The sequence below is a fragment of the Ostreococcus tauri genome, assembly GCF_000214015.3.
Source record: "Ostreococcus tauri WGS project CAID00000000 data, contig chromosome 10, whole genome shotgun sequence".
NCBI lineage: Eukaryota > Viridiplantae > Chlorophyta > Mamiellophyceae > Mamiellales > Bathycoccaceae > Ostreococcus > Ostreococcus tauri.
In genome coordinates, this window is record NC_014435.2 from 433,626 (window position 1) to 454,064 (window position 20,439).

General features: G+C 63.7%; 12 protein-coding genes across 12 annotated transcripts; 7 read left to right on the top strand and 5 right to left on the bottom strand.

The window, feature by feature from the left end:
* Positions 1–73: 73 nt before the first annotated feature.
* OT_ostta10g02620 (unnamed product) lies at positions 74–436 on the top strand (the record flags this gene model as incomplete). Its single annotated transcript, XM_022983202.1, has 1 exon — positions 74–436. The coding sequence occupies one exon, from the start codon at positions 74–76 to the stop codon at positions 434–436; it is 363 nt and encodes a 120-aa protein (XP_022839833.1).
* A 60-nt stretch (positions 437–496) lies between these two features.
* Positions 497–2,180, bottom strand: OT_ostta10g02630 (Leucine aminopeptidase/peptidase B; the record flags this gene model as incomplete). Its single annotated transcript, XM_003081651.2, has 2 exons — positions 497–1,798; positions 1,884–2,180. 2 exons carry the CDS (start codon positions 2,178–2,180, stop codon positions 497–499), a joined length of 1,599 nt encoding a protein of 532 aa, XP_003081699.2.
* A 423-nt stretch (positions 2,181–2,603) lies between these two features.
* OT_ostta10g02640 (Uncharacterised protein family Ycf33) lies at positions 2,604–2,912 on the top strand (the record flags this gene model as incomplete). The annotated part of the gene is made up of 1 exon (XM_003081652.2): positions 2,604–2,912. The coding sequence occupies one exon, from the start codon at positions 2,604–2,606 to the stop codon at positions 2,910–2,912; it is 309 nt and encodes a 102-aa protein (XP_003081700.2).
* A 54-nt stretch (positions 2,913–2,966) lies between these two features.
* On the bottom strand, positions 2,967–3,923 carry OT_ostta10g02650 (unnamed product; the record flags this gene model as incomplete). The annotated part of the gene is made up of 1 exon (XM_022983203.1): positions 2,967–3,923. The coding sequence occupies one exon, from the start codon at positions 3,921–3,923 to the stop codon at positions 2,967–2,969; it is 957 nt and encodes a 318-aa protein (XP_022839834.1).
* Positions 3,924–4,602: 679 nt separating this feature from the next.
* Positions 4,603–5,349, top strand: OT_ostta10g02660 (Nucleoside phosphorylase; the record flags this gene model as incomplete). The annotated part of the gene is made up of 1 exon (XM_022983204.1): positions 4,603–5,349. One exon carries the CDS (start codon positions 4,603–4,605, stop codon positions 5,347–5,349), a length of 747 nt encoding a protein of 248 aa, XP_022839835.1.
* Positions 5,350–5,460: 111 nt separating this feature from the next.
* Positions 5,461–6,291, top strand: OT_ostta10g02670 (Peroxisomal biogenesis factor 11; the record flags this gene model as incomplete). The annotated part of the gene is made up of 1 exon (XM_003081656.1): positions 5,461–6,291. The coding sequence occupies one exon, from the start codon at positions 5,461–5,463 to the stop codon at positions 6,289–6,291; it is 831 nt and encodes a 276-aa protein (XP_003081704.1).
* Positions 6,292–6,351: 60 nt separating this feature from the next.
* On the bottom strand, positions 6,352–7,013 carry OT_ostta10g02680 (Histone-like DNA-binding protein, conserved site; the record flags this gene model as incomplete). Its single annotated transcript, XM_022983205.1, has 2 exons — positions 6,352–6,655; positions 6,973–7,013. The coding sequence occupies 2 exons, from the start codon at positions 7,011–7,013 to the stop codon at positions 6,352–6,354; spliced, it is 345 nt and encodes a 114-aa protein (XP_022839836.1).
* Positions 7,014–7,397: 384 nt separating this feature from the next.
* OT_ostta10g02690 (P-loop containing nucleoside triphosphate hydrolase) lies at positions 7,398–10,181 on the top strand (the record flags this gene model as incomplete). Its single annotated transcript, XM_022983206.1, has 1 exon — positions 7,398–10,181. One exon carries the CDS (start codon positions 7,398–7,400, stop codon positions 10,179–10,181), a length of 2,784 nt encoding a protein of 927 aa, XP_022839837.1.
* A 334-nt stretch (positions 10,182–10,515) lies between these two features.
* Positions 10,516–11,907, top strand: OT_ostta10g02700 (Branched-chain alpha-ketoacid dehydrogenase kinase/Pyruvate dehydrogenase kinase, N-terminal; the record flags this gene model as incomplete). Its single annotated transcript, XM_003081658.2, has 1 exon — positions 10,516–11,907. The coding sequence occupies one exon, from the start codon at positions 10,516–10,518 to the stop codon at positions 11,905–11,907; it is 1,392 nt and encodes a 463-aa protein (XP_003081706.2).
* A 218-nt stretch (positions 11,908–12,125) lies between these two features.
* On the bottom strand, positions 12,126–14,108 carry OT_ostta10g02710 (unnamed product; the record flags this gene model as incomplete). The annotated part of the gene is made up of 2 exons (XM_022983207.1): positions 12,126–13,917; positions 14,104–14,108. The coding sequence occupies 2 exons, from the start codon at positions 14,106–14,108 to the stop codon at positions 12,126–12,128; spliced, it is 1,797 nt and encodes a 598-aa protein (XP_022839838.1).
* A 147-nt stretch (positions 14,109–14,255) lies between these two features.
* OT_ostta10g02720 (Fibronectin-binding A, N-terminal) lies at positions 14,256–19,568 on the top strand (the record flags this gene model as incomplete). Its single annotated transcript, XM_003081662.2, has 1 exon — positions 14,256–19,568. One exon carries the CDS (start codon positions 14,256–14,258, stop codon positions 19,566–19,568), a length of 5,313 nt encoding a protein of 1,770 aa, XP_003081710.2.
* A 172-nt stretch (positions 19,569–19,740) lies between these two features.
* OT_ostta10g02730 (unnamed product) lies at positions 19,741–20,184 on the bottom strand (the record flags this gene model as incomplete). Its single annotated transcript, XM_003081663.1, has 1 exon — positions 19,741–20,184. One exon carries the CDS (start codon positions 20,182–20,184, stop codon positions 19,741–19,743), a length of 444 nt encoding a protein of 147 aa, XP_003081711.1.
* Positions 20,185–20,439: the final 255 nt, after the last annotated feature.

Consider the following 20,439-nt stretch of genomic DNA (forward strand, 5'->3'; position numbering starts at 1 on the left):
GAAGTTCGACAACGGGCGCCGGGAACGGTGACGCACTACGTCTGGGCGCTCGCGCCGTCTGGACGTGTGCGCGATGTGGGCGAATGGACGGGTGAATCGATCGGGACGGGAGACGGCGCTCGCGGCGCTGGCGCTCGGCGCGGCGCTCGGACGGCGGACGGGCTCGACGTGCGCGTTGGTGCTCGGTGGTGTGGCGATGCGGATCGGGGGTGGGGACGTCGGGGTGTTTGTCATGTGTCTCGCGTTCGCGATCGCGAGGCGGTTGGCGCGAGAGGTGGGGGAGGAGGTGTATTTCAGGCACTGGGGAGGCACCGCGGCGTGCGAAGCCGTGGCGTTGGCGATGACGGAGTTCGACGTGTTCGCGTCGTCCAGGGCGCGCGCGCGGGCGTTGGAGCGACGACGAGAGCTCGTGGCGAGGATTAAAAAGGTGGGTTAGCCGACCGATTGTGATTTAATGTAAAAGGATGTACTCACGCGGAACTGGACGCGCGTCGACTCAATTGGAGTCGATCGATTTGTACAACGCGTTCAAAAGGGTGACGCCGTACGCCGTCGCGAGTCCGTCCTTGGTATTTCCCGGACCCGCCATATCGAGATGGACCCACGCGGTGTCTTCGCGCGCGACCCAATCGGGGTGCAAGTGATTCGCGATGAACTGGCCAGCGCAGCTCGACTGCGCGTTGGCGCGATCGGCGACCGAGTTCTTCATATCCGCGACCTTGGACGCGAACTCGGATTTGAACATCTCCGGAGAATACGGAAGCGGGTGCACCAAATCGCCAGTGAGTTTACCGAGCTTAACGATGAGGTTCTCCATGTCCTCGTCGTCGGTGACGAGACCGGCGTGCTTTCGACCGGTGGCGATCATCTGCGCGCCCGTCAACGTGGCCATGTCGACGACGACGGACGGCTTACTCGTCTTCGCGACACCCGTGATGTAAGCCACGCCGTCCGCGAGAACGAGTCGACCTTCGGCGTCGGTGTTGTTGATTTCGACCGTTTTACCGCTCTTACCGACGAGAATGTCGTCGGGACGAATCGCTCCCGAACCCACCGCGTTTTCGGCGATGCACAAGACGAGATCGAGCGGCGTCTTGAAGTTGCTCTCGGCATCTTCGCGTACGATGGATTCGAACGCGCAGAGCGCGCCCGCGGCGCCGCCCATGTCCGTCTTCATGCCACACATTCCATCCTTTGACTTGATCGAAAGCCCGCCGGTGTCAAAGGTGATGCCCTTGCCAACAAAGGCGACGGACGCGGCGTTCGGATCCTTACATCCCTTGGGCGTGAAGCGCAGGTGCACGAGCGCGGGATCTCTTCCGTCTCGTGATGCCGCGCTTCCGACTCCTGCGAGACAGCCGTATCCTTCCTCGACGAGCTGCTTGTACCTCTTGATCTCGACCACTTCGACGCTCGCCCCGAGCTCGCTCGCGACGAGTTTGGCTTCGTCCACGAAAGCGCAGGGAGTCAAATCATTCGGCGCCGCGTCCACGAGCGCTTGACATCTACGCAGAGGCTTGGGTAACGACCTCGTCTCCGGTCCAGTCCACAGTTCGCCATCGACGAGAACGCCGATGAAGACGTCACCGTCCACCTTTGCGTCGCTCGCCGCGTACTTTTTCGCGTACGGCGGCAACGCCCGTCCGAGCGCGCTCAACGCGCTCGCCGCGTACGCCTCCATCTCTCTCGGCAACGCCACGACGCACACCGCCGTCCGCGTCTTACGATCCGCGATCGCCGACTTCGCGTTCGCCGTGATCGCGTGCGAAGAAATCGGCGAGTTATGCCTCGACACCTCCTGCGTCGCCGCGCCACCAATCGCCCATCCGTCAGTCTCATTCCACCACCCGCGTCCTCGTCCCGTTCGCGACGCCGCATCGCACCTCCGGCAAAGCCGACACCACCACCTCCGCCATCGCCGTCCCCTCTCCGAACGCCAACGCGCTCGTCTTCGTCGATCCGCCCTCGACGCGACGCGCGAGCTGATGAAACGTCTCTCGCCGCGTCGCGTCCTCGCCGAACACCCCGAGCGCCGTCGCCGCCTCGCACAGCGTCGACGCGCGTCCGCACACGAACACCTTCACCTCCGCCTCCGTCGTGGCCACGGCGACGTCCGCGAGGTCGTCGAACGTCCGCATCGTCGACGACGCGAGCCATCGCGCGTCGTGATGTCCATCCATCGCCGCGAGCGCGCGCGGCATCGCGCGTCGACCGCGTCCGAGGCCGCGGCCGAGGTCGCGACGAACGCGCGCGCGATCGGGACGTCGCGCGATCGGTCGCGACGACGTTCCCGTGGGCATGCGCCGAGGGATGACGCATCGATGCGGTCGATGCGATGCGTCGGCACCGCGCGACGCGCGATGCTTCCGGGGACGACGACGGCGACGGCGGTGAGGATGACGGCGGCGCGGCGGTGCGCCCCGACCGGCGCGCGAACGACGCGGTCGACGGGACGGCGTGGAAGGCACAGACGACGGGTCGACGTGGGCGCGAGGAAGCGATCGGCCGACGACGACGATGGGACGCGCGCGGTGGACGCGCGAACGATCGATGGCGCGCGCACGGCGACGTTGGCGCTGTCGACGCTCGCGGTGGTGCTCGCGATGGGTGGGATGGATGGAGACGCGGGCGCGACGGCGGCGGATAACGTCGGACGGGCGTTCGACGGCGGCGACGCGTTGTTCGACCTCGCGGGCGGGGAGGTGCCGTTCTGGGCGAACATGGTGAAGTACGCGCGATTTTCAATCTCCATCATGGTTGGGTTCGCGTACATGTTCGGTCGGCCGGTGGTGGCGCTGATGAAGAAGCCGCAGACGGCGGCGCTCGTGGCGCTCGCGGCGGGGGGCGGGTACGTCTTCTTCAAGTTTACGATTGAAACCATGCTCGGCCTGAACGACGTCGAGACGCTTTGATGATTTGATGATTTTTGTAAGCTACGGTTACACTCTATTCGACGTCTACGTCATCTATGAAACTATCGGCGCCGACGTCGACGCGCGGGTCGGCGTCCGCGCGGGCGACGCCGCGGGGGAGTTTGTCGTATCCTCGAGCGGCGTCGACGCGCGCGCGTCGTCCATCGCCGCGCGCCACGCGTGGAGGGCGCGTCGAGCGCGCGACTTCTCCGCGAACTCCATCGCGGCGTATCTCCGATGATTTCTCGCCGCGAAAGCCGCCCACGTCTGGAACGCGCTCGGAAGGAGGTACGCGTCTCGAAACGTCACCGCGAGCGCGTCGGTGTGCGCCGTCGCCATCGCCTCGAGCCGCCTCGCGCGGTCGCGCAGCATCAACCACGATCTCCACGCGCGCGCGAGACGATCGACGTTCGCCGATCGCGTCCGCGCCGCCCGCGCGCGCCACGCGTCGAACGCGCTCGCGCGCGTCAACTTCCGATGAAACGCAGCCGCGCGCGCGAGCTCTCGCGCGCGTTCGCGCCCCTCGGCGACGAATCCACACCACCGCACGAACGCCCCGCACGTCACCCGCGCGTCGTCGTGCGACACGGCGCGCGCGAATTCCGCGGCGTCGCGTCGTCTCGCCGCCGTCCGGACGCGCCACCGAATGAATTTCGTCGCTTGAATCCCTCGCTCGAGTCGTCGCGCCCGCGCCCAAACCACATCACGCCACGCCACGAACGCCGTCTCGACGACGCGCCGCGCCCGCGCGCGCGTCGTCCTCGACGTGAACGCTCGAACGCGCCGCGCGCGAATCGTCTCGCGCCGCCACGCATTCGTCGCCGCGCGCGTCGCCGCGTCGTCCCGCCACGCCCACGCCGCGCGCGCGCGTCCACGCCGCCGCGCGCGCGCGCACCACGCCCGCAGCGCTCGAACGCCGACGACGCGCGCGCGATGGGCGTCCGCGACCGCGTCCAGGGCGCGCGCGACGTCCACCAAAGTCACACCGAGCGCGCTCGATGCCGACGCCATCGGCATCGGCATCGAGGCTTTCGTTCGCCCGTCGTAACGCGCGATCGACGCGCGCGCGTCGACGACCACCGCCGGGGTCGAACGCGCGTCCACGGCCGCGGCGGCGGCGCCGTGGACGCGCGCGGGGGGTCTCGCGCGCGGGACGATGACGACGTGTCGGGTGTTTTCAACAATGTGTGCACCACCGCGACACCACCGTCGCGTGTTTTCAACACCAGTGCGCGCGTCACCATCGCGTGCGTCGACCACCGGTGTGCGCGTCGATAGTGCGCGTCACCATCGCGTGCGTCGACCACCAGTGCGCGTGCAACCATCGCGTGTTCTCAACAATGTGTGCACCACCGCGACACCACCATCGCGTGTTTTGAACACCAGTGCGCGCACTAGCGCGTCACCGTCGCGTGTTCTCAACAGCCGCGTGCGCATGGATAATGCGCGTCACCATCGCGTGCGTCGTTCACCAGTGCGCGCGCGACCATCGCGTGGTCGCAACGACGTGCGCACGACCATCGCGTGTTCTCAACACCTCGGTGTGTGCGCACCACCACTATCGGGTGTTTTGGACGACACGGATGACATATCGGGTGTTTCGGAGTCCCCTACCGACGAGTCCTGACTCGTACACGGCGCCATCTCTCGCCCCCGATCGCGCCCCCCGACCGCGACGTCCGCGCGCGCCATGGCCCCCGCGCGCGTCATCGCGATCGTGTTCGCCATGGACGCCGAGGCGCGGCCGTTGATCGACGCCCTCGGGCTCGCCCCGAACCCACGCGCGTTCGCGCGCGTCGCCGGCTCGGTGCCGATGCGATGTCACAGCGGCCGCACGGCCGAAGGCGCGGACGTCCACGTCGTGACGAGCGGCACGTGCGAACGACACGGCGTGTGCAACGTCGGTACCGTCGGTGCGGCGCTCTCGACGTACGAGACGTGCGCGAGCCTGAAGCCGGACGTGATCGTGAACGCGGGCACGGCGGGGGGATTCGCGAAGCGCGGCGGACGCGTGGGCGACGTCTACCTGGCGACGACGTTTAAGAATCACGATCGACGGATCCCGATCCCGGGATACGACGCGTACGGGGTCGGGGAGTACGAGGCGTGGCCGACGCCGAAATTGGCGGCGATGCTGGGGTGTAAACGCGGGACGGTGTGCACGGGGAACTCGCTCGACGCGACGGAGACGTGTCGAAAGTTGTTGGATGAACACGACGCGTGCGTGAAAGAGATGGAGGCGGCGGCGATCGCGCACGTCGCGCACTTGTTTAAGGTTCCCATGATCGCGGTGAAGACGATCACGGACATCGTCGATGGGCCGCACGCGACGCAGGAGGAGTTTTTGGCCAACCTCGCGAGCGCGGCGGCGGCGCTCAAGGACGTCCTCCCCAAGGTCATCGCCTTCATCGACGGTCGCGATATGAACGATTTATAATACTCCAACGCATCGTCTGTTGAATTTAAAACGACCGCGCGTCGCGTTCGATCACCGTCACGCAGGCCCCGCTCGTCCGCACTCGCCGACGCGCGCTTTTCAGCCGCCGCCATGCGTGATCGTCCACCCGACGCCCTCGACGTCGCCGTCGCCCTGCTCAAGAAGCGCGACGGCGTGGACAAGGTCCTTAAGCTCTTTCGCTACGCCACCATCTTCGCCGTGAGCGAGGCGAAACGAATGTCTCGAACCGCGAAGGATTCTTCTGGCGCCGAGTCTGTAACCGTCACCGAGTTCATTCGCGCCGGGACCGCGCTCGAACGCTCGATCGGGAGCGCGCGACGGGTCTATCGCGTCGGTAAGTTTCTTGGGAACGCGCAGGACCTGAGAGATGCGATCGCGGAGGCGGAGGCGAGTGGAAAACGTGGATACGGGAGGTTTCTGAACGCGGCGTGCGCGTGCGCGGCGTTGGAGGGCGCGTATTACTTCTTGGAGCAAGGCGTGTGGCTGTCGCGAGCGGGAGTGGTGATGCGCGAGCGAACGACGTTAGAGCGGTTGATTCGATGGAGCGCGCGGGCTGAAGTTGCGTCGTACGTGTTTTCCATCGCGTGCGCTTTGGAGGAGTATCGGGACGCGCTCGCGGAGGAAAAGGACGCGAGAGACGGGCTCGTCGCCGCGACGTCGAGGACGCTCGCGATCGGAGTCAAGAGCGAAGGTGATATCGATGATTTACAAGCACGTTTGGCGGGCGCTCTGAAGGCGAAGCGCGGGGCTATTCGATCGATATGCACGGACGCGGCGGATGCGACGTTGTCCGTGGAGGACGCGGTGGACGTCGAGGGGTTCGAAATCACCAACGAACGCTTCGTGAACGTCTTAGGACTCCTCACCGCGGTCTTGGACTTTAGTAGTAAGCTCGAGGACGCGGTGGATTCGTTCAATTAGGGATTTTGGGGGGATGTTCAAGCGTGTAAATTATTCTCACAAGACGATGACTTGGCGCGCTCACTTCTTGCCCGCGACGGCGTCCTTCCACGTCGAGCTCGCGCTGAACGACGGGTAGTCCGTCGCCGGAATCTTCAACGGCGCTCCCGTCATCGGGTTTCTCCCGTCTCGCGCCGCGCGCGTCTTTCGCGCGAACGTGCCGAACTTGGAGATGGCCACCTTGTCGCCGCTCTGCACCGTGGCGCCGATGACGTCAAAGCACGCGTTCAGCACTCGACCGACGCTCGCCTTCGTCTCTCCCGTCTCCGCCGCCACCGCATCAATGAGCGTCTTCTTGTTCAATCCCGACGCCGTGGCGTAGGACCTGCGACGTATCATCGAATCGTCCTCGTCAGTCGCGTCGCGCTTTCGATGGATTTTAAACGTCACCAAACCATCGCATCCGAACGCGTCGTCCTCCGTTCGATCCACCCCTCGTTCGCGCGTCGCACCGCGAGCGACACATCACCCTCGCGCATCGATCGCCCGCGCGTCGCCACCGCGCGCGCGCCGCGGTCTCGACCCACGCCCACGAGTCGTTTTCCCGCCCAATTGCACATTCGTCCCCCTCCCTCGCCGTCGCGTCCGTCGCTCGCCGCCTCTCTCTCTCGCGCGCGCTCGGTCGCGGCATCACGGGCGTACCTCACGCGCGACACCGCGCGTCGCCCGCGCGCGGCGAACATCGTTCGTCACGCGTCGTCGCGAAGTGTCGCGCGCGGTGGATGATTCGATGCGGGACATTTTAGCCGTCGTACTGTTCGCCCACACGACCGTCCGCGTCACCGAACCCTAATATATCACCCGCGCGTCGCGCGCGCGTCTCGTACTGTGCGTGGTGTATACGCTTTGTAATTCGCGCGGGAAAACGAATCGCGAAACAATCGCCATCGCCGTCGCCGCGAACGCCCATCGACCCCGCACTGCGCCGACGCATGCGCATCGCCGACGCGCGCGCGCGCACGGAGACCTCGCCCGCGCGCGCGCTCGCCCGCGCGCGGTCGAGCGTCGGCGACGCCGGGCGAGCGCGCGCGAACGAAAGTGCGCCGAGGACGCGGATCGAGGCGAGCATGATGATTCGCTCGCTCGCGCGACGGCGAACGGGGCCGTCGTCCACGCGCGTGGGGGGCGGCGCCAGGGTGCGGGCGGCGTCGGAGGGATCGGATGACGTCGGGACGTCGACGTCGTACACGTATCGGGACGACGCGCGGGAGACGCGACGGCTGGCGGCTGGGTTGTCTCGGCTCTCGTTGGGGAACGCGAACGCGAGCGGGGGGCGGACGTTCGCCTCGCAACCGGCTGCGATGTACGGGGACGATGGGATGGGTTCCGCGCCGGGGGGGGTGGGCGCGGACGTGCCGAGGATTCGCGGTGAGATTAAGCGCGTGACGTTTCACTCGAAGGACAACGGGTACACCGTGGCGCGCATGGAAGTGGATGGTTCGTGCGAGCTCCCACCGGGCGCGCTGGCGACGCCGAAGCGACGACGGAAGGACTCAAAGCCGACGCCCACGGTGACGGTGGTCGGGACGCTTCCGGGTGTGAGTGAAGGGCAGATGTTGGAGCTCGTCGGACAGTGGAAAGAAAACGCGAAGTACGGAGTCGAGTTCGTCATCACCGGCGCCCCGACCGAGTTGAAGCCGTCGAACGAGGATGGTATGTTGAGATATTTGAGTGGTGGCGCCTTGCCGGGGTGTGGGAAAGTCACCGCGCAGCGTCTCGTCGATCACTTCGGCGTGAATCTGATGGATGTGTTGAATTCGCCGGACGCTGCGAAGAAACTTATGAAGTGCGACGGAATCGGTCCCAAGACGGCGCAAAAGCTTAAAACGAACTGGGACGAGACGCAAGGAAAACGAGATGCGGCGGTATTCCTCGAAAAGCACGGCGTACCGCTGCCTTTGGCGCAGCGAGCGGCGGCGCAGTACGGTCCAATGACGGAGGACCTGATTCGCAACAATCCGTTTGAGGCTCTCGGATCGGTGAGAGGTGCGACGTTCCATCGCATAGACGCGCTGGCGTCTAAACTCGGTAAAGAACCCGACGATCCCGCGCGTTTGGGTGCGGCCATCATAGAAGTCTTGAGCGCCGCTGCGGTGAGTAGCGGACACGCGTACTTGCCGTGGTCCAAAATCGTCGACGGCGTCCGCACTTTGGTTGGACAATCCGCCATTATCGACGACGATAACATGCGTGCGGCGGCGGAGGCGATGCGTCGTAAGGGTGAAATACGCGTGCAGCGACTCCCAGATCCCAAGTCCCCTCCCGGCTCCATCGATCCGTTTGAGGGCGACTGGAGCACGGCGGCTCTGTATACGAGCGCCATGCATAGTGCGGAAGTCGCCGTCGCATCGGACTTGACGAATCGAATGAAGCGATCGAACATTAAGGTTGATTCTGCGCGCGTTGAGCGATGGCTCGAGGCGGCGGCGCAGAAAGAAGGCTGGCGCACTCTGAGTGAAACACAAAAGGGCTTCGTACGGGTTGCATTGGAGTCTCCGGTGACAATCCTCACAGGAGGTCCGGGGACAGGGAAGACGTTCGCAACGCACGTCATCGTGCGGCTTTGGCGCGCGATGGGCAAGAGTGTGGTCATGTGCGCCCCAACGGGCCGCGCGGCGCAGCGGTTGATGGAGATCACGACCGCGGGTCGCGACATTGTGAATCCCATCATGAGCTCGACGATTCATCGCTTGTTAGAGTTTAGAGCTACGGACGCGTTGGAGGGCATGGAAGACGACGGTCCTCTGCAAGCGCTGTCGTACAAGGGTAGATTCTCCCGGGACGCGAAGAATCCGATTCAGGCGGACGTCGTCGTCATTGACGAGAGCTCCATGCTCGATCTTCCGCTCGCCGCCGCGCTCCTGGCAGCGATACCCGCCAATGCGCAGGTTGTCTTTGTGGGTGACGCCGATCAGCTCCCTTCCGTGGGACCGGGCAGTCTCCTTCGAGATATGCTCGCCGCTCAAAGCGTGCCGAGTGTGGCGCTGACGGATATTTTTCGCCAAGCGGCGGCGAGTGGTATCGTACGCGCCGCGCACGCTATAAACGCTGGCGCATTCATCCCAGCGGATATCAAGGAGACGAGGTACGACGTGACCATGAACGAGCTCCGCGTCGTCGCCGATGCGATCGATGCCAGCGCACCGCCGAGTGATCCGGAACTCAAACCCGATTGTCTCTGGGTGAGCCTCCCAAACGAGTCGAACGCGAGCGTCGAAGCCGTCCTGGATCACGTCCTCAACGACGTCCTTCCGGCTCGAGGCTTCTCACCGAACGATTTGCAGGTGTTATCACCCATGCGCCGAGGCGTTGCGAGCACTGGAGCCCTGAATAGCTGGCTCCAGGCTTCCCTGAACCCGAGCTGCGACAGCAAGGCAGAGGTAACCGTAGGTAGCTTTTACGGCGATATCACCTTTCGAGAGGGCGATAGAGTGCTCCAGCAGCGCAATGATTACGATAAAGAGGTTTTCAACGGCGATCTCGGCACGATTCGTCGCATCAATGCAAACGATGGTAGTGCCATCGTGAGCTTCGGCGCCGACCTGCGAGAGATTCCGTACACTAAGAGCGAGCTTCGAGATTTGATCCCGGCGTACGCCATGACGATTCACAAGGCGCAGGGCAGCGAGTATCGAGCCGTCGTCCTCGTCATGACCAACGCCCACAGGCCTCTGCTCCGAAGAGAACTCCTCTACACGGGCGTCACGCGCGCCAAGGAGCTCCTCGTCGTCGTCGCCCCGAGATCCGCACTGTCCGTCGCGATCGAGACGCACGGCAAGGACAGCCGGTGCAGCGGTCTCGTCGACCGTCTCGCCGGGAGCGTCCGCGCGCCCCCGATGCGACCTCGATGAACCCTTTCTCCGCCGCCGAGCGCGGCAAAGGATTGTAAACCTTTTGATCGCGTGCTTTTCGCCCCCAAGTGATCGCGAAACGTCCGACCGTCGCCCACGACCCCCCTCTATCCTCCACCGGCGCCTCTTGTACGCGCGCACACTCAGCGCGCGCCTCGACCCCCCCCCGCAGTTCGCGTCGACGCGCGCCGCGACCGCGTCGACGGACTCGTCGACCGCGGATATCGCCGAGGCATCACCGCCGGGCGTCGATCGAACGCCCGAGCGTCGCACGCGAAGCGATTGAAGGTTGAACAGAGGCGAATTCTACGCCTTAACCGCGTGTGAACGACGAATGTCGTCCTGGCGCGCGCGATCGGCGCTCGCTCGCGCGGCGGCGCGGGTGACGTCGAATAAACAGGTCACGCGGGGGTTATACGCCGCGGATGCGAGCGCGGCGACGACGGTGGCGTTGCACGGGCGGGTTAACCAGAACGCGAGCGGGACGGAGGAACGGCGAGCGAGCCCGAGCGGGTCGACGGGAGGCGTCGACGCGGCGATCGGCAGAGGTGCGAGCGCTTCGACGAATTCGACGAAGGGACGGAAGTTGATCGATACGTTTCCGAAGGATGTTGTGGACGACATCTATCGAGGGAGCTTTCGAAGCCAGACCGGGGTGAGCCTGAAGTACATGATGGATTTCGGCGCGCAGCCGATTCACCGGCAGATGATGGTAAGCGCGCAGTTCTTACGAAACGAGCTTCCGGTACGATTGGCGCATCGCGTGGCGGAGTTGGAAAATTTGCCCTTCGGGTTGAGCGACATGTCGCAGGTGCTTGACGTGAGAGACTGGTACGTCGAGTCGTTCAGGGAACTGCGAAGCTTCCCAGAAATAGAGAGCATGGAGGACGAGGAAAAATTTACAAACATGCTCAAGCGCGTGATGTTGAGGCACGAAAACGTGGTTCCCATGATTGCCAGGGCGGTGTTGGAGCTTAAAGATCGTCTGTCGAAGGAGAAACCGAGAGAGTCGAAGCCGCAGATTCGACGGGGCGGCACGTACGCAACGATGGATTTGAACGAGTTTCCAGAGGTGCATCAATTCTTAGATGGGTTTTACATGAGTAGAATTGGGATCCGCATGCTCATCGGGCAGCACATCGCTTTGCACGAGCCTGCGAAGGATGGGTACATCGGAATGATTTGCACAAAATTGAGCCCGCTCGAGGTAGCCAGGGACGCTAGCGCGGACGCCCGGGCGATTTGCATGCGCGAGTACGGCGACGCGCCCGAGGTGGAACTCTTCGGCGAGGAGGATTTTACGTTTGCCTACGTCCCGGGGCACTTGCACCAAATGCTCTTCGAGCTTATTAAGAACTCGCTGCGAGCGGTAAGCGACAAGTACGCGGATAGCGATAAGACGCCTCCACCAATTCGGATCATTATCGCCGAAGGCGCGGAAGACGTGACGATCAAGGTAACAGATGAAGGTGGTGGCATTCGCCGAAGCGGTCTGGAAAAGATTTGGACGTATCTTTACAGCACAGCGCAAAGCCCACTGAAGGACATGGACGACGATTCGTCGGGTCCCACCGTCTTGGCAGGTTATGGATACGGTCTTCCGCTTTCAAGGCTGTACGCCAGATACTTTGGCGGCGACTTGCAAGTAATTTCGATGGAAAATTACGGCACAGACGCTTACTTGCACTTGAACCGCCTCGGAAACATGGCGGAGCCGCTCCCGTAATTCGTAACCAAGCTCGCGCCGCGCGTCGATTTTCAGACTAGAGTGTAACAGTAAGACCCGAGTTGGAATAACGTCTCGCGCTCCGTAATTACACGTATTGAAACTATAGTCTATCCGATGTGGTGGTCCGCTTGTCTCGTGTGAGTGAACGCCGCGCTAACAAAAACCGCGCGACGCTCCGATGATCAAGTCGAAGCTCGTAAAGGTGGACGTGTCTCTCAGCTGAGAGCGCTGATGTGGCCCTTCAGGCGCTGTTTTTGAGCGTCAGTGCAGTGATGCATGAGAGCACGAAGCAAGTCGCGCGGGAGCGAACCGTCGCGTCGCTGAATGGCGTTCACGGCGTGCTTGTCGAACACGGAGAACACCATGCCGAACGCTGCACCGAATGCCTTGTGCGTCGACGGCGAAATCTCAAGCAAATGAGCGCGTTCGAGCGACATCGCGAGCGCACCGACGAGAGCACCGGTGGTAGAACTACCACTCGTGAGCGGTGCGAGCTGTTGCTTTGCCTCGGCGAGGTCCAGACCCATCGCGACGGCGCCGACGGTACCCTCTACGGCGACTGCGTTCATCAGTTGGACAGAATCTGCCGCGGCTCGAAGGAGAGCCTCCGCGCTGGGGTTGTTGATCGCGTTCTTACCACCGATGAGCATACCAACGTTACGCAGGATCGCCCACACGAGCGTCGCCGCGGCGGCGGAACCGAGCGGGAACCTCGGCAGTGCGTCGGCCAAGAGAATTCTGCCCTTTGGAAGCGTGACGATGCGTTGGAACACGCCGTCGTGCTCTGCGCCCCCCGCGACGAGCACCGGAACCGAGGGTAAAAGAAGTGTGCTGATGAGGCCGTCCAACAAGAACGTGCGACGCTTCTTCAAGTCCTCCTCGCTCTCGCTCGGTCGGCCCTCTTCGAGTTGGCGATCGATGTCATCGACGTCGAGAAGTAGACACATGGAATCCTCGATCATGATGCGCGCCGCGAGAAGCGGTTCTTGCTCCAATCTGCGCTGCTCGCCCTCGCCGGACTGTTCACCGTCGCCCTTTGGCGCGCTGCTCTTGGACATGTCCAAAAGCGGCTTGGGCGAGCGAATATTTCCGAACGGCACCTTGCCGAGACCATCCAAGCCGGGAACAAACGTCACGGGTCCACGCGCTTCCTTCACGTGTGATGCGAGCTCGCGAAGGGCCTCGGGACAGAACGGCTCCTTGAGCTTCGACGGGTTGTTTCGACGGAGCCACGATTGGTAGAAATAATCGTGTTCGTACGCCGTGCGATCGTTCGGGTGCGTGGCGCTCCATTGGATGCGCAGAATGCCCTCTATCTCGTCGTTCGCCATGTACAAGCCGTTGTAATGCGGTCGTCCCCTCGGCCTTTGTTCGCGGGGTCGTCGTCCGACATCGCGCGGACGGTTTTCTTGACCCGCGGGCCAGTTACCCGGCGGCGGCGCGCGCACGCCCGGCATACCCGGCACGTCCATCGGCACCGCGTTCATCGTCGGTCCATCGGCCCACTCCGGAAGCGCTTCGCCGCGATAGGTCTGATTCGATCGTCGTTGATTCGGCGGCGGTCCCGTCATCCCCGGCGGCGGCGGTCCCATCATCCCCGGCGGCGGCGGTCCCGTCATCCCCGGCGGCGGCGGTCCCATCATCCCCGGCGGCGGCGGTCCCATCATCCCAGGCGGCGGCGGCATCCCACCCATCATCCCCACCCCCCCATCCGGTCCCCGCGGCGCCGTCGCCCGCGCGTACGCCTCCCGCTCGATCTCCTCCCGCGTCTTCGCGTTCACCGGCGCCCGTCCCAACGCGTTCGGATTCAACAAATCACTCGGTCGCAACAACGGCGCACCGTAATTCAAAGCCGCCGCCCGCATCATCGCCTCCTCCTCCCGCGTCGACGCGATGTACACCTCCTCCGTCTCCGTCCGCGTCGTCATCGCCGCGAGATCGTCCTCGAGCTCCCCCCCCAGCTCCCCCTCGAGCGAGGGATCGCTCGGCGCGTCGAAGAATCCACCACTACGCCCACGCCCACGTCCGTCGTCGTCGTCAGTCGCGTCGTCGCGCCGCGGGCACCCATTCGCGCCGTCGTTCGATCGCGCCGTCGATCGCGTCGATGCGTTCGCGTCGCGTCGCCCATCGTCCCCCATCGTCGCCGCGCGAGGCGACGCGCGCGCCCGGTCCTCGAACGCGCTCGGTGCGCACCTCATCGCGTCGGCGTCGGCGTCGCGACGCGCGCGCGCGCGCGTGTGTGTCGCATCGCATCGCGAGGGGGTCACGCACGAGTCATGACTCAGACACACACCCCACCCAGAGTGCCAGGCGCCCCATCGCGTCGACATCGCGCGACGCCGACGATGCCCAAGCGCAAGTACACCGCGTTCGACGTCGCGGCGTCCACGGCGGCGATACGACGCCTCGCCCTCGGGTGCGCGCTCGCGAACGCGCGCGACGTCGACGGCGAAGGCGGCGACGCGGTGATGATGACGTTCAATCGCCCATCGCGCGACGGCGACGGCGTCGAGTCGCGCGCGCGCGTGCGCGTGGTGATCGACCCGTCGTCGCGGGCGCACGTGACGTCGTACGCGCGCGCGCGCGATGGGACCCCGAGCGCGTTCGTGATGGCGGTGCGACGGGCGGCGCGCGGGAAAAAGTTGCGGGACGCGCGGCAGTTGGGACGCGACCGCGCGATGGATTTGACCTTTGGCGCGGGCGACGGCGCGTGTCACGTCATCGTTGAACTGTTTGGACGAGGGAACGTGATCGTGACGGATGCGAATTATACCGTCGCGCGGGCGCTTCGGACGCGTCGGGACGACGATGTGAAGACGCGGGTCGAGGCGAATCAACCGTATTCGCTCGCGCGGTTTCACGCGTGGCGACCGTACGGAAAGGCGGATGTGGTCAGCGCGTTGGCCACCGCGCGCGTGGTCGCGGGTGATGGCGAGTTGGGGGTGGAGGATGTGACGGCGGTGGACGCGCGGCGGCCGGCGACGCTGCGCGAGGCGCTGTGTCGAGCGTTCGGGTACTCGCCGCCGATCGCCGAGCACGTCGCGCGCGCGGCGGGCGTGCTCGACGGATCGAACGCGGCGTTGCCGTTTGCGGACGACGTGCGCGAGCGGTACGTCGATGGGCTCACGCGCGCGATTGAGGACATCGAGAGCTGGTTCGAGGGGGTCACCACGGGGAAACGCGTCGCCGACGCGCCGAGAGTGTACACGAAGATGGACGCCAAGGCGGACGGCACGGATGAGATCGAGGTCGTGGATGATTTCGCTCCGTTTGAGCTCAAGCAAAACGAGGGACGGCGGACGAAGACGTACGAACTGCCGAAAGGTTTGGATCCCGCGCTCGCGTTCGATCACTACGTGGACGAGTACTTCAACGAACTCGATTCGCAATCCGTCATTTTACAACGTCGCAAGGCTGAAGCGCAGGCAATCGCAAGGCTCGAAAAGACGCTGCGGGATCAAAAGAATCGAGTCGAACAGCTCGAGCGCGAGCGCGAGCTGGAGGAACAGCGCGCGGTGTTGATAGAGTATAATCACGAAGCCGTGGACGTGGCCATCGAGGCGGTGAATTCGGCGCTCGCGAGCGGAATGTCTTGGGATGAGTTGGAGGCGATGATTAAGGAGGAGCGGCGACTCGGGAACCCGGTGGCGGGAATGATCAAATCCATGGATTTAGCGAATAACGAGATCACGATCACGCTGGAGAATCACCTTGACGAACTCGGCGAGGATGAGGACGCTTTGGGGAAAAAGAAACGCGTCGCCGTGAGCGTAGACTTAGGATTGAGCGCGCACGCCAACGCGTCGGTTCGATTCGCGGCGAAGAAAAAGAACGCGGATAAGTTTGAAAAGACGCTCAACGCCCAGAACAAGGCTGTCGCTGCCGCGGAGTCGAAGATGAAATCCGCGATGGAGCGCGCGGCGAACGTCGTCGTCGCTACGCGCGCGAGACAGCCGCTCTGGTTTGAAAAGTTTCACTGGTTCATCACGAGTGAAAACTGTTTGGTGATTCAGGCAAAGGATGCGACGCAGGCGGAAATGATTTTATCGCGATACGCCCTTCCTGGCGACGCTTTCGTGCACGCGGACGTGCCGCAGGCGCCGGTGACCGTCGTCAAGCCGCCGCCGGGATCGGACGTCAGAGCGGTGCCGGCGTACTCCCTCGTCCAGGCTGGCGCGGCTGTGATGTGCCGAAGCGGAGCGTGGTCCTCTCGCGCTGTAAAGTCGGCGTGGTGGATCCCGATCGAGCGCGTGAGCAAGATCTCTCCCGTCGCGGGCGATGCCTTACCCCCGGGAGTCGTGCACGTGGCGCACGCGGAGAAACAATTTCTTCCGCACACGCAGCTCGTCATGGGGTTTGGGCTCATGTTCGTCGTGAGCGAAAAGTGCGAGGAAGCGCACAAGAATGATCGTTTGATTCGAAGCGATTTCAATATTCTTTTAGATGAGGAAAACGAGGAAGAGGACGAAGAGGAGGAGAAGGAAATTAGCGGCGGCGACGATTCAGAGTCTGTCGAAAACGAGGATAAAGAGGTGGACAAGCTCGCAGCCTTCTTAGACGGTGCCGTGGGATTCGCGGGAGAGGGTGTGGAAGGAAAGGACAGCGACGACGTTGACGGTGACGATGACAGAGAGCGGGACGACGGCGGCGACGGCGTCGATGGCGACGCTGTGCGATATCGCGCGCCTCAAAAGGCGCAGCAACCGTCCTCGTCGGGACCTCGCATGTCCGCCAAGGAGCGAAAGGCACAGAAGAAGAAGAAACAAAATAGAAGCGGTCGCGATGATTCGGACGACGACGACGACGATTTCGTCGACCCACTCGCGGCGTTAGGGGGTGGGAACAAAAAGGCGGCAAACAAGGATCGCGCCGACGGATCGAGCGCCAATAAGCCTGCGCCGCGCGGCAAGGCGGCGAAACTCAAGAAGATCAAGGCAAAGTACGCAGACCAAGACGAAGAAGACCGTGAATTGGCGATGAAACTCCTCGGCGCCGAAGGTAGGAAAAAGTCTGCCGGAATGACGAAGAAAGCCGCGCGAATGAAGGAAAAGGCGGCGAACGATTTCGAGGAGCGAAAGCTCACAAAGCCTCAGGTCCCGAGCGCCCCGGAGCCGGCGCCGCCAAAGTGGAAGAGAAATGAGAGCGCCGCCGATATGAGCGCCGACGTCGACGTAGGCGAGGCCCAGCCCAAGGTCGAGATGCCGCTCGAGGAGCGATTGAAGATTGAGTCGGAGCGACTCTCGATTATCAATCGAATCGTCGCCTTCCCGCTCCGCCACGACGAGATCGAGTACTGTCTCCCGGTGTGCGCCCCGATCGCCGCCACGAACGGTCTGAAATACCGCATGAAGGTCACCCCGGGCGCGCAAAAGAAGGGCAAGGCGGCGAAACTCGCGATGGACATCCTTCTCCGCGCCCCGTTCGCCACCAAGGATGAACTCGCCGCCGCGCGTCTGGTAAACGACGCCGACACCGCCGTGTCTGCCTCCCTCCGGCTGCAAGATCTCCATGCCACCCGGTGCGGCGAAGATTCTATCTCAAAATCGTGCCGTCGGCAAGGCCAAGGGCAAGAAGTCCAAGCGATGACGCCGACGCGTCGTGTAACGATTCGCGACGATTCGCCTCGCGGCACTGCGCGCCTCCGATCCCACACGCGTCCCCCGATGTCGCTCGCGTCGTCGTCCGCGCTCCGCCCAACCACCTCGGCGCCGTCGCGCGCGTCGACGCGCGAACGCGTCGTCGATCGCGCGCGCTCGACGTCGATTCGTCGTCGTCTCGCCGTCTTATCCACGACGAATGAAATCTCAACGCGCGCGCGACGGACGTCCGCGCCGCGCGCGCGCGCGCGCGCGTCGGCACTCGCGGACCCGCACGGGTTGAGCCCCGATCGCGCCGCGGTCGTCGGGGCGGATCCGGAGGCGTACTCGTGGACGAAACAGTGGTACCCGGTGGCGGTGTGCGACGTGCTGGACGAAACGAAACCGCACGCGACGCAATTACTCGGGGTGGACTTGGTGGTGTGGAAGAATGGTACGGGAACGTGGAGTGTGTTCGAAGATAAGTGTCCGCACAGGATGGCGCCGCTGACGGAGGGGCGAGTGGAGAGCGATGGGACGTTGTTGTGCGCGTATCACGCGTGGCGGTTCGACGGCGACGGGAACTGCACGGCGATGCCGCAGGCGTCGAGCGCGGAGGAAGAGGCGAGAGTGAAAGCGAACGAGAAGTCGTGCGCGTTCAAGCGGCCGAGTATGGTGGCGCAAGGGTTGGTTTGGGCGTGGGGTGAGAGCGGGCCGGAGGCGGAGATGGAGAGCGCGATGACGCCGCCGCTGCTCGTGCCAGAGATTGACGGCATCGGTAAGAGCGGGCGCGCGGCGTGCGGTGGATTCAGAAACCACTGGCAGGTGCGGGATTTGCCGTACGGGTGGAACGCATTCTTCGAGAACGCGATCGATCCCGCGCACGCGGTCGTGAGCCATCACACGCTCGTCGGGTCGCGATACGACGATCCTGCGGGTTTCCAGTGCGTCGTCGAGCGTCCTGTCACCTCGGCCGGTGGGTTCCGTTGCGCCATCGATCCCGCGGTACCGCCGTTCAACACGATCGGGAAGTACGACGCCGAGACGTCGTACGATTTCCAACCGCCCGCTTTACTCAAGATTGACTGGCGACACGAGGGCGGCCGATTCCTCACCTCGCACTACTGCACGCCGACGCGACCGGGCTGGTGCCGGCACTTTGTCGTGACGATCGCGCAGAGACGTCACGAAAAAGGTGACGCGATTCGTCAGCACCGCTGGTTCAAGTTGAACCTGTTCACGCTCACCTCCCCAGCCTGGCTCACGCACGTGTTGGGGCCGACGTTTTTACACCAAGACATGGTTTTGTTGCACCAGCAAGAGAAGATAATCGCGCAAGGGGAGGGGCAAAAGTTGGCAGAAAAATGGAAGGAGCAGGTCTTCACGCCCACGACGGCGGATAAGATGACCATCTTCTTCTACAAGTGGTTTGAGCGTAACGGGCCGATTCCTTGGGTCGGCGACGCGTCGATGCCGCCCATCGAACGCGACTCGAGCAAGCTCTTTGACACGTACGAGATGCACACCAAGTACTGCACGCACTGCCAAGGCGCGCTGCGGAACACCGAGATCGCGATGTACGGTACGGGCGCGGTGGCGGTCGGAAAATTGTTCTGGGTATTCGCGTCCGTCGTCTACGCGAGCGCGGCGCTCGGGGCGGCGACGAACGGCGGCGCGGGATTGAACGCGCTCGAGTTGGTAAAATCCCTCGACGGGAGCGTGTACTCTGATTTGTTTTCATCATTTAGTCTCGGCGCGACCGCATTCTTCTTGTGGGGATTCGCGCAAATGTTCCGAACGTACCCGTTTTCGCACTCCGAGGACGACATCGTCATGGAGGGAACGGCGAAGATTGGTCTGTCGAACGACGGTCCGAGCGCGTACATCGACTTTGTGGATCGAACGCTCTTCGACAGGAGCAAAGATTCGAGCCAAGGGCACAACCGCGGGTGCGAGTGCTCGACGTGCTCGCCGCACTTTAAGGATTTGATTAAATCCACGATGCTCGCCAGGGCGAAAAACGGCGAGGCGGAGACGGAGACGGAGACCAAGACGGAGGAAGTTCCGGTTATTTCGCGGTAATTTCGATCGATCGCACGCTCTCGAAACTTTAATTCATTAAACAAACACGCGCGCTGTTTCTCGAAATGTGTTCGTGACGCGGCGACGTGGACGTGGCATCGGGTGTGGTATCGGTGGGGTGTCTTGAATGGTCTTGGCGTTCGGCGCGAGGCGTCGAACGAAATCACTTCGCTCACTCGTCGTCGTCGTCGTCCTGATCCCACTGTCGCTCGACGTCCTCGACAATCTTATCCAAATACGGTCCAGCCTGCCAACACGCGTACGCGCTCGCCCCGAGGAAAACCGTCGCGTCGAGCAATCCCGGAAATCGCAGCACCGCGAGCACGATCGTCGCCGCCAACGCGGTGACGATCGCGAGCGAGTACCCAACCACCGCCGCGCTCTCCCCCGCCGGTTCCGCGAGCGAGATCAGCGGTCGCAACCACCCCGGCGCGGGTTTCGACGCATCCGGGGGCGTCGCGAGCCGCTCGATCATCGACTTCGCATCCTCCACGCCGCCCGCCCGCGCGCGCGTCCACCGCGTCACCCGCGTCGACGCCCGTCGAGTACCGCGCGTCGACCGCGCCGTCGTCACCGCGACCGCCGCGAGGGATGCGCGCGCGATCGTCGTCGTCATTCGAACGTCGCCGAACGTCGTCGTCGTATCTTCCCCGGGCGCCAACGGTCGCGGTGTGTCGCCACTTCGTGCGGCGTCACGTACACACGTCGTGAGGGACTTTGTCGAATCACGACTCAGTATCAACGCACACGACGAATATTTCGTGCCCCGTACGTTTCTCAAGACGACGTGTCTCGATTTCGTGGGTCGATGGAGTCGCCACATCGTCCTATATACGGGGTCGTAGCTCAATTGGTAGAGCGCGCGCTTCGC